The 12176-nt window shown below is 44.2% G+C and overlaps 1 protein-coding gene across 1 annotated transcript in view; it reads left to right on the top strand.

Moving 5' to 3' along the window:
• Nucleotides 1–12176, top strand: part of LOC143925685 (dynein axonemal heavy chain 11-like) — a 701866-nt gene that overhangs the window by 572464 nt on the left and 117226 nt on the right. Inside the window, exons 61-62 of the mRNA XM_077450147.1 lie at nucleotides 4095–4222; nucleotides 7352–7579. Of these exons, the coding sequence (XP_077306273.1) occupies nucleotides 4095–4222; nucleotides 7352–7579 (356 nt within the window). The remainder of the gene's footprint in view (nucleotides 1–4094; nucleotides 4223–7351; nucleotides 7580–12176) is intronic.

Genomic DNA, 12176 nt, shown 5'->3' with positions numbered 1-12176 from the left:
TGATAATGTCAGACAAGGCAGCTACATAATCAGTTTCTTCAATATTATAATCTATTTATTCTGCTCCGTTATAACCATCTCTCAAACTGAAAGGTGTGTGGCCGAGGAGTTTTGTACTAGGGGTGGGTAGAGTCTGAGGGGGATCTGAGAGACTATTACCCCATCAGATCTGCTTCACTTTTGATTGACAGCACATGGTAGTGGGCAGATCCATTAACATAAGCAGTAGGGAGCAATGGTGTACCCCTTTACGCCAGCTCAGAGTTGTCCTTAATTTCTAACCTGAGAACTGACCTTAAGTCTTTAGGAATTTGATGCTGCCATAGCTAACTGCTTGCTGCCAGTATAATGTACTTATACTGCGGCCAGGTGGCACTTCTGTGCCGGATCACATACTAAGTATGTGATCCGACACTTCCGAGTCTGGGGTGCGCATGCACGCTGCCGTTGACCTGCTTCCACTCTGATTGTACACAGCGGGAGCTGATCTGCGGGTATCATGGACTCAATGTCTGCCAGCACCCACTGATCATTAGGCAGAGAGCCAGAACAGCGATCTGCCTATGTAAGCAAGGCAGATCGCCGTTCTGTCAGTAGGGAAGTCATGGATCCTGTGTTCCTGCAAATCAGGAACATGGATCTATGCCTTCCTCTAGTAAAAGCACCTCCCACAGTATACAAACACACTAGCTAGGCACACAGTTAACCCTTTGATCGCCCCTGGTGTTTATCCCTTCACAGCCAGTGTCATAAGTACACCGACAGTGAATATTTTTAGCACTGATAACTGTATTAGTGTAACTGGTCCCCAAAAAAGTGTCAAAAGTGTCAGTGCCCAATTGTCTGCTGCAATATCGCAGTCCCACCATAAGGCGCTGATTTCCTCCATTACTAGTAAAAAATTAAAAATTAAAAAAATATATATCCCATAGTTTATAGATGCTATACCTTAAAAAAGTAAAAAATGTAGCATGTAGTAAACATTGTCAGTCTTTTTTTGTATATAGCGCAAAAAATAAAAACCACAGAGGTGATCAAATACTACCAAAAGAAAGCTCTTTTTATGGGGAAATTGATTACAGCCTAGTACAAGCTTGCAATTGTCAATTAAAATAAGGGGGATAAATATTCCAGAGGTCAAGTGGTTAAAGTGGTGGTGGTTAAAGTGGTGGCAATAAGATCTACCTGAATTTGCTGTGTGTGTTGGTAATGTTACTGACACTGGTGAAAATACTTGCCTGAATTAGGCAAATCTTATTGAATTCTACTAACTGTGCCTGTTTGACAATGTGAGACCTTGAGGCAAGCCACTCAACATGCAGATTCACTGTACCCTTCAGTCCATGTCACTCGAGCATCTCATTACATCCTTAGGCAGAACTACTAGGGTCGCAGCAGTCACACTTGTGACCGGGCCCTGTCATTCCGCCACTGTTGGGGGGCCCCAGCGGGGTTGCTAGTCCCACAGCTCTGAGCGTATCTCTCATACAGCTCAGAGTCGACAGTTCTCCCAGCTCCCCCCTCCATCCCTCTTTGCTTTCTCGCATGGGGAATGACACAGTCGATCTGCTCCTTCGCCCCCTACGCTCTCCTGTTTGTGCTTTGCATGAAGTCAAGTGTGACGCTAACAAGCTCACACCCCTCGCTTTACACATACGGCAGAGCAGAGGGGGGAGAAGGAGCAGATTGGCTGTGTCATCCCATGTGAGAGAGGAAGGAGGGAGTGAGGGGGAGCAAGGTGAACTGTCTCCTCTGAGCTGTATGAGAGACACTCTCTGCTCAGAACCATGCTGTGGAGGCAGGCAGCACTTATAGGCAGTACTGATAGGAGACATTGATGGACACTGATAGGTGGCACTAATAGGCTGCACTGATAGGCAGCACTGATACGCAGCATTGATAGGTTGCGTTGATGAGCAATGATCTGTGGCACGGAAAGGTGGCGTGGTACTGATGGGCATTGATGAGCACTGATAGGCATTGGTAGGTGGCACTGATAGGCTGCACTGATAGGCAGCACTAATAGGTGGCACTGATGAGCACTGATAGGCAGCATTGATGAGCAATGATAGGTGGCACTGATAGGCAGCACTGATGGGCACTGATGGGCAGCATTGATGGGCACTGATAGGCAGTGAGCACTGATACAGTAGGTGGCACTAATAGGCAGCATTGATGGGCACTGATAGGCATTGAGCACTGATAGGTGGCACTGATAGGCACTGATAGGCAGCATTGATGAGGACTGATAGGTGGCACTGATAGGCATCATTGATGAGCACTGATAGGCAGAATTGGTGGGCACTGATAGGCAGCACTGATGGGCATTGAGAACTGATAAGCAGCACTCATTACATGTACTGATGGGCATTGATAGGTGGCATTGATGAGCACTGATAGGTATACTGATGGGCACTGATAGGCAGCATTGATGGGCACTGATAGGTGGCATTGAACACTGATAGGCGCTGATAAGCGACTGATAGGCAGCATTGATGAGCACTGATAGATGGCACTGATAGGCACTGATAGGTGGCACTGATAGGCATCATTGATGAGCACTGATAGGTGGCACTGATAGGCGCTGATAGGCAGCATTGATGAGCACTAATAGGGGGCACTCATAAGCATCATTGATTATCAGTGTAAACAATTTACTGATATTCTTGGCGGTTAATGCATCTCCTTTCCTTACACAGATAATGCGTGAGAGGACAGGGCTGCCGATACCCAGCAAGTCTGTTTACATGTGATCAGCTAATCACATATTATAGGGCCACCGTGATTGTGCTGGATGCACGTCCCAGGGGGCATGCGGGAGACAGAGTTCTGGGAGGATATCCATGGGCACCCTCCCAAAATTGGAAGCCCGGGGGTCGGATGGAAAGCGGGGTCAGGGGGGGCTCATCATGGTTTCTTGCGCCGGGGCCCTGAAGATTCTAGTTATGCCCCTGCCCTTCAATACAAAATTGTGCTGTATTGCCTTATATGTGATTATCACAGGCTTTGACATTTTATCAGCTTTGATCTTTGCTGACAAAATGTCAAAGCCTGTGATAATGACCAGTTTCTTTTGGTATTTTGTTCCCCTTACATGCAAAATTCACAGAAAACAATGTTTTGGAAATATAACATGGTAATCTCAGTAAAAAATCTCAGGCATAACTGTACATTTAGAAATGTGTTTACAGGCCTGAATAGGCTTTACCTGAGACACTGTGGTTCACATTTTGCATCTTAGCCTGGATAAACCCTGGTTAAAGAGGAGCTTCAGTCAGTTCTGCAAAACCTTAGTCAGCAGCTACAAAAACTGTAGCTGCTGACTTTTAATAAACAGACACTCACCTGTCCAATAATCCAATGCTGTTCTCACCCAACCTGCTGATGGCTGAGGTCACACAGCCAGTCCAGATTCTGGATATATCCAGACTTTAATGTCAGGATACCTCTAGATGTCTGACTAGCAGCTGGCTCAGCCTCTCAGCAAGCCACTGACAGTCACTGGCTCTCTCCTCACTGAAGACCGAGAACCAAGCGATCAGCTGTCTTTGATCACTCAGTTCTCAGTGTAGAGGCAGTGGGGGACAGATGCAGCATCAAATTAAACTATTTTTTTTTTCAGTTATGATAATAGAACATAAAACATTTAGTACACAACTACTATATATTTCCTTTAAATTGTCCAGTCTTACTCCCAGTGCTGCAGCAAGGATCAAGCCATTTAGTATTTCTGTAGGTAATGACAAGCACTCAATGTTTGTTAAAATACAGAATTTTTTTCCAACCTATTGAAAAATATCTGTATAATAGGGCTTGAGCCTTTCCTTTCCTGAGTGATCAAAGGGAATGAATGTTTTGTCTGTGCATACACCACTTCTGCCCATCAGGCAAGTCGCGTATGAAACAGGAGCAGAAGCTAAAGAGGACTGGCAGATGTCTCCCTACCCACTATCCTCAAGGAAACCAGCCATGTTTTGCCAGCCTAGCTATTGACATATTGTGTAATCTGTTGTGCATTTCTTTATACATTGTTGATAAACCCTATCTCTCTCTTGTGTGTTTATGTTGCTGATATGATTGCTTGCATCGTATAGGTGACAGACTTGGATTCACCATTGACTCAGGAAAACTTCACAATATTTCCTTGGGTCAAGGGCAGGAAGTTATAGCAGAAATAGCGATGGAAAAGGCATCAAAAGAAGGCCACTGGGTTATACTTCAAGTAAGCCGATTCTGTTTGTTATAGAAGTGCTTCATTGCCAAGCTAGAAAACTGCACTTTTACAAGAAAGAACGTTTTCTACAAAAACGCTTTGTGGAATGAAATTGGGTACCTGTCCAAATATGTTTCTTTTTAATGATACACTCTAGTTATATTGTGCTGATTGAAAGTGGGATTTTTATTTATTTCAAGAAGATAGCATTGATCACAGCTCATACATTGGTGTTTCTTTCAAACTGAAATGTTTTTTTCACACTACGCTGACCAATTTTACTATCAATTTAAACCGTGTAAACATAATGAAAAATTGTGTAGCAGATGTAATTAGCATTCTGAAAAGAATATAAAGAGAAAACACATCTTCCTGAATATGTTGCATATTTGCCTGAAAAAACAGACAATATTTACTGTTTGGCACGCGTAGGTTTATTACTATTGTCTTGGACTTTTAATTTTGTTAATGTTTTATTTTTTTCCAGCTGTAGCACTGCACATCTAGATCCTACATTTTTTATTTAAATACAAGTGGGCTTATTCAATAAAGTAAGGAAAAACAAGAAAGAACATATACTAACCTATAGTAACTGATTAGGCATCATTTATCAAACTAAAGTTGAAATAAAGAAAGATGGTGGTAAGAAAAAAGATTGCTGATTGGTTGTGAGTTCTTATAGCACCTAACACATTGCCCTTGTCTTATGAAATAGAAACACAGCAACGCATTCTTGTTTTGTGAAGAGAGTCAAGTCGCTTCTAATTCACTTTGCACTAGCCTGTGAAAACAGAGGGCACTGCACAGGGCACTTTGATTTTAGTACCTATATGGGGAATTACTAATGGTATTTTCATCCTTAATTAAGATATGTATTCTTTCATTTCACGTTTATATAAATCTACATATAGCCCTGGTGCAAGATATAATCAGGGGTCAGCTCAGCATCAATTTTTGTAGTCTAGTCATCTTTTTTTTTTTTTTTTTAACGTTTGAGTTTTAAATTCAATCAATAAAATCACACAATGGCTTTACATGATAAAGTATTTGTAAGGGTAAAGTTTTTTTTCTTTACCTTAATGCATGCTCTGCATTAAGGTAAAAAAAACGTTCATTAGTAGCACACCCCAGCTCCTCCCCCTCTTAATACTTACCTGAGCCTGATCTCGATCCAGCTCTATGCTCAGCTCTTCTCCCCTCTCCCCTGTCTCACAGGCTTGGCTGAGAACAGAGGGAGCTACCAGCTCCTGCTGCTGTCAAAACTTGAAAACTGGGTCGAGCTGGGCTATGTGCCTGAAGAGATGCAAACAGCCCAACTCGGGATCAAGCATACATGAGTGCCCCCATAAGAATCTGCTTCCTATAGGGGTACTCAGCAGGAGGAGGAGTCAGGAGCACCAGTGGGGGACCCCAGAAGAGAAGGATTAGGGCTGCTCTGTCCAAAGTCATTGCATAGAGCATTTAAGTATAACATATTTGTTGTTTGTAAAGCTTTCTTTACTTAAAAATAAAATAAAATCACTTTAAAATGTATATATAGCCAAAGTATTTTTTCAGTTTGTCAGTTTACTTTTTCCTGTCTGTTTACTGTTGGGGAGATTTACTTTACTTCCTGTACCAGAAGTGCAAGAGTAAGTTAGAAGAAATCTCCAAAAGTGAGAGTAATTCCCCTTTTCGACAGTTGTTATGGAGCAGATGGTGTCAGCGTTAGAAGATTTACCCTCATCTTTTGTTCTTGTGACAATTTTGTCATTTTCTGCCTCTGTGACTGTGCTCACCAATAAAACTAGAGCATCAATTATGGCGAACAGGCACACAGAAAGCATTAAACCTTAACAGAGGGTCTAATCATCCACCATTCTATCCAAATGTTTTTCTAAAAATGCTACTTTTAAAATAATTTACATTCATTTTACATACTCTTTTTATTAAGTAATATCTGTCATGAGGTTTGCAGGCACTTCCTTTTATGTTAACAACACTCTGTCCCTTTCTCCCAGTTGTTCTCCAGTGTTGTCACCCTATCACATGATCTCCCAGTGGAGACTACATGCTGTTGTGCTGACAGGCATTACACAGACACAGTTCATTGTTGTCACCATAAGGAAATCTGTCCTAATAAATGACATGCAGCCATTATTGGTTATGCATGTATGTTGACAGGACGTGGCTTCAAAGATGCTACAACAAACCAACAACATTGATATTCTACAAGAGTTAAAAGGGTGAAAACTATATATATATTTTAAATAAGGCAATTGTTTTATGCACAGTTCTTTAGAAAACTACTATGCCATTCAGGTAGGGTGTGCATCTACTGCCTTATCCTTTTTTGGCTAACTTATGTTATGATCTGTACAAGCTTTCAAAACATATTGGGTTTCTTTGTCAGGAATTGTACCAACATAAAACCTACATAAAACCTACTGTGTTTTGAAATCTTCCATTAGCCAATAAATGGTATTCCTTAAACTCCAAACTTGCTGCATTGATTGATGGCCAAAATGGTTAAACTCTGTGACATTTTTTAATACTGGCCTAACTGTAACAAAATGGAAAAACATATGTTAATAGTGAGAATTTTGTATCATGGGTACATGGTTGGTATTTATTTGAATGACCAGAAATACAAAATGATGGGTTAACAAAATGTTTGATTCTCTTGCAAAGACAGTTATCAGACCGTGTAGGTACTATTGCTCATTTGATTTGTTTGATGATTCCTTACATACCCCATGCTGTGGTGTATGCTCTGAAATGTGCAGAAAGGGTACATGCAGTAGTAGCAAGAAAGTTACAGTATGTAACGGCCCCAACAATGGGGGTGGGTAGGGTGCTATTGAAAGTGAAGCTTTAGGATATAGCCGTAGGAAAGCTGCAGGATATGCACCCACTTTAGGTCTTTAGCCCAAATCCTTGCTGTGTGCATAATTTAATGTGAGGAAATGGCCCATGAATTTATAGCTCAGAGGACAGATGCACTGTCTGAAATCCTGGGTGTTACACCCTAAAATATGAAATTAGAATGTATTATTATTTTTCCAAGTGACTCACACTGAACCTTAGAAATAGGAAAGGTAAAAACGTCATAGTATGTAATGATCTTGTATGATGCGATTGACCATTCTGTTTTCACAGAATATTCACCTGGTAGCTAAATGGTTAAGCGTGTTAGAAAAATTACTGGAAAAGTACAGTAATGAAAGCCACCATGATTACCGTGTCTTTATGAGTGCGGAGCCGGCCATGACACTAAAAGAGCACATCATCCCACAAGGTATCCTGGAAAATGCAATCAAAATTACCAATGAATCCCCAACTGGCATGTTGGCTAATTTGCATGCTGCACTAGACAATTTTGATCAGGTGAGTGGCATTGGGATTGAGTGGCATTGGGAGTGAAGATACTTTGAGGTTGATTTACTAAAACTGACGATGGTTATTTGAACAAGATGAAGTTATAAGCTGATTGGCTACCATGCACAGCTGCTCCAGAGTTTAGTAAACCAACCCCTCTGATTGTTTTCTTCTTAGAGTTTTCTCATTTTAATAAAATCATATTCAAAATATTGAAAATTATTAATGCTTGGAAATATTACCACAACTATGTAGTAAGATGTTTGGTAGTAGCAGCTGACCAGTTAACCTCCCTGGCGGTACGATTATTTCGGATTTTAGGTGCTAAAAGCGGTACCATTATTTTGCATGAAAATTTGGCGTTTTATATTGTAGTCCTGCAATTCTTAGGAATAACTCTCTTAAATCTGTCCAAACCAGTCTAGCAGACATCCCGGGTATGATAAAGTTTGAAAAATTAAATCATAAATTATAATAAATTATAATATAATAAATAATTATAAATAATTGTACCAAATAATAATATAACAATAATAAAAATTATTCAATAATGTAATCAAATCAAAAACACTGAAATTTGCTCAGTTGCAGAATTGTCACTGTCATTACTTTTCAGTATTTGATGACGGATCTCCCCACAAATCGCTATCGCTCAATTCTGCGAGTGATTCTAATTTATTATCGCTGTTTTCTAGCTGGTCTAAAATCATTTTTGATGTACAGTGACAGTTTTGGTTGCTATGGGCAATCTCCAGTTTCCAGGCATAAAGAACAGTTTTTATTATATAAAACTGCATGCAGGACACTGGGCAGACCACTAGGGACAACGGGGATGTGAAATATTTACATACAGCAATGTAATCTGTAAGATTACATTATACTGTATGTTTACTGTTTGTTTCACTTTTTGAATTTGGCGCCGATCTCCGTGCCCGTGCGTCGCAACGCTCGCAGGGCACGGAGATCGGCGATGTAATGCATCGAGCGAGACACGGCTCGCTCGTACAGCGGGGAGACAACGCTGGATCCGAGGGAGAAGGTAAGTAAACCTCCTCCTGGATCCAGCGACGCAGTCCCGAGTCTGGCTCGGGGATACCGCTTTTGGTATGAAAAATCCACCCCGAGTCAGACTCGGGAATACCGTCAGGGGGGTTAAAGTGACTCTGTTGCCATAAATGGCCAGACAGATAACTATTATTACAGTTCTTTTACAGGTAAATTTATTTATATATTCTTGCGACAGAGACAGTTAAAGCTCCAGAGACAATTTCACATTTTAGCAAGGGGTTTATTCATTTGTTTTTTTGCTTATTACATATGATACAGTGGTAAGACATATGCACTATATTACCAAAAGTATTGGGACACCTGCCTTTACACGCATATGAACTGTAATGGCATCCCAGTCCTAGTCTGTAGGGTTCAATATTGAGTTTGCCCTGTCAGGGCTGGGCTCAGCCCTCCCTTCTCAGTACTCAGGTTGCTTAGCTGTCGGTTATTTGCCAGCACCTATCGTTCCACAGTGGCTCACTTGGTGATCATTTCCTGCTCGTCAGCCAGATTAAATTTCTGTATTATGTAATTTCTACTGCCAGTTTTTCGATGGAACTAGAGAAACTATCTGCAGTTCTACAGTGTCCTTGACCCATCTATGTCTGCTACAACATTTTCTTGGCTTTGCCAATTATTATCGGAAATTTATTCTGAACTTCTCTTCTCTGGTCAAACCCCTGACTAATATGACCAGAAAGGACGGTAACTGACATAATTTGTCTCCAGATTCCATTAAAGCCTTTGAGTCTCTCAAGGCTTCTTTTGTTTCAGCTCCTGCGCTGGCACATCCTTATCCTACGTTACCCTTCATTCTTGAGGTTGATGTATCTGATGCACTGGAGTAGGCACCCTTCTGTCTGTGGCTAATTTTAAGAAATTGTCTCCGGCAGAGTGCAATTATTACACGATTGGGGACAGAGAATTGTTAGCTATCATTTTAGCTCTTAAAGAATGAAGGCATCTCCCCGAAGGTACCACCGTGGTGGTCCTCATTTTGACCAACCATAAGAATCCCACATTCTTGTCTGAGGCAAAACGCGTATCTCCCAGAAGGGTGGGATGGGCTCTTTTTCTGTCAAACTTCAATTACAGTCTCATTCTTACCTGGTACTAAGAAATAATGTAAGGGCTGATGTACTGTCACAACAGTTTTCCTCAGCTTCCAAGATGCAGTCAGTTCCTGCTCCTGTGATACCTCCTGATATTCTGGCCACTGTTCATACTAGTCTCACGTTACCTTTGGGTGACAGAATTCTTTCTGCTCAGATCCAGTCTCCTCTTGAGAAACCTTGTGACCGCTGCTTTGTCCCTGAGAATCTCTGCACTGCTTTGCTCCAGACTTACCACTCTCCCAAAGCAGCTGGCCACCCAGACAGGAATCAATATTATGGCTATTTATCAACAATTCTGGTGGCCTAGTCTCCGTGCTGATGTAGCAGCCTTCTTAGCCAATTGTTCCGTGTGTTCCCAGAGTAAGACACCATGGCATCTTCCAGTGGGCCTCCTTCAACCCATACTCAATGGAGAGAGGCCTTGGACCCACCTGTCTATGAATTTTATTATGGAGTTACCTAATGCCGCGTACACACGTAGCGGACTATCCGGTGGACTTAGTCCGGCGGACTTTTCGAACGGGCTACTTGCCCACACACGGCACTTTTTCAGCAGACTAATACGGCGTACTAAGTCCGCCGGACTATCTGCCGTACTTTTGAAATGAACGGACTCGCCCACACATGCGGAGGAAAGTCCGCTCATTTTGAGCACGTCTCCGCGTCGCTGGCCCCTTCACCTGGTATGAACTTAAAGGGGAATCCCTACGCTGAAAAATCGGCGTGGGGGTCCCCCCCTGAGTCCACATCAGACCCTTGTCCGAGCACGCTACCCGGCCGGCCAGGCAAGGGGGGACGAGAGGGGAGACGAGCGAGCACCCCCCCTCCTGAACCGTACCAGGCCGCATGCCCTCAACATGGGGGGTGCCTTGGGGAAGGGGGTGCCGCGCGGCCCCCTCACCCCAAAGCACCTTGTCCCCATGTTGATGAGGACAAGGGCCGCTTCCCGACAACCCTGGCCGTTGGTTGTCGGGGTCTGCGGGCGGGGGGCTTATCGGAAAACCGGGAGCCCCCTTTCATAAGGGGGGCCCCCGGATCCCAGCCCCCCACCCTATGTGAATGAGTATGAGTATGAGTACCCATTCACCTGTGGAAAAAAGTAAAAAAAAAAAAACAACAACACACAAGGGTTAAAATAGTTTATTGCACAGCTCCGGGGGTCTTCCATCTTCGGGGGTCTTCTCGCCGGACTCCTCCGCTATCTTCTGCTAGCTCTTTTGCTAGCGGAGGAGCCCGGCTTTCTTCTTCACCGCGGCCGCCCTCTTCTTCCAGCTTCAGGGGTCTTGTCCCCCTCTTCGGTTCTTCTTGCCGGGCCACCGCGCTTCTGTCGCCGCTGTCGCCGCTTTCACCATCTTCTGTTCTTCTCTTCTTCTCTTCAGTCCCAGCAGCCTCTGGGACTGTGACACCATAATGGCCGGGGACATCATCCGGTGATGTCCCTATATAAGTCGCCGCACGTCGCGTCCGTGCCATTGTGAGCGGAGGATGCGACGAGGCAACATTTGAAAAGAAGAACAGAAGACGGCGAAAGCAGCGACAGCGGCGACAGCAGACCGGGCCACTGCCTGTAAAAGAGCTAGAAGAAGGTGCGGTGGCCCGGCAAGAAGAACCGAAGAGGGGGACAAGACCCCCGAAGTCGGAAGAAGAGGGCGGCGGCGAGGAAGAAAGCCGGGCTCCTCCGCTAGCAAAAGAGCTAGCAGAAGATAGCGGAGGAGTCCGGTGAGAAGACCCCCAAAGATGGAAGACCCCGGAGCTGTGCAATAAACTATTTTAACCCTTGTGTGTTGTGTTTTTTTTTACTTTTTTCCACAGGTGAATGGGTAGGGGTACATTGTACCCCATACTCATTCACATAGGGTGGGGGGCCGGTATCCGGCGGCCCCCTTATGAAAGGGGGCTCCCGGATTCCGATAAGCCCCCCGCCCGCAGACCCCGACAACCAACGGCCAGGGTTGTCGGGAAGAGGCCCTTGTCCTCATCAACATGGGGACAAGATGCTTTGGGGTGGGGGGGGGGCGGCCACCCTTCCCCAAGGCACCCCCATGTTGAGGGCACGCAGCTTGGTACGGCTCAGGAGGGGGGGGGGCGCTCGCTCATCCCCCCCTTTCCTGGCCGGCCGGGTAGCATGCTCGGACAAGGGTCTGATGTGGACCTGGGGGGGACCCCCACGCCGTTTTTTTTCGGCGTTGGGGTTCCTCTTTAAGTCCATACCAGGTGACAGGGCCAGCGATGCCTCCTTCGCTGGCCCAGTCTACCTGGAGACGCTCTCAAAATGAGCGGACTTTTCTCCGCGCGGGAAAAGTCCGCTCATTTCAAAAGTACGGCGGACTGGCATACCAACGGCCAGATTGTCCGCCAAAATGCAAGTCCGATGGGAAGATTGGAGTGCAAAACTACTTTCTAAGTCCGCCGTACTTTTGGGTAAAAAAAGTCCGCCGGAG

Source organism: Lithobates pipiens, unplaced genomic scaffold, assembly GCF_037356315.1.
Source record: "Lithobates pipiens isolate NorthernLeopardFrog02 unplaced genomic scaffold, aLitPip1_a1.2 Scaffold_22, whole genome shotgun sequence".
Classification (NCBI taxonomy): Eukaryota; Metazoa; Chordata; class Amphibia; order Anura; family Ranidae; genus Lithobates; species Lithobates pipiens.
Note: the sequence above shows the minus strand (reverse complement) of the source record. Positions and strands in the feature narration are given on the sequence as shown.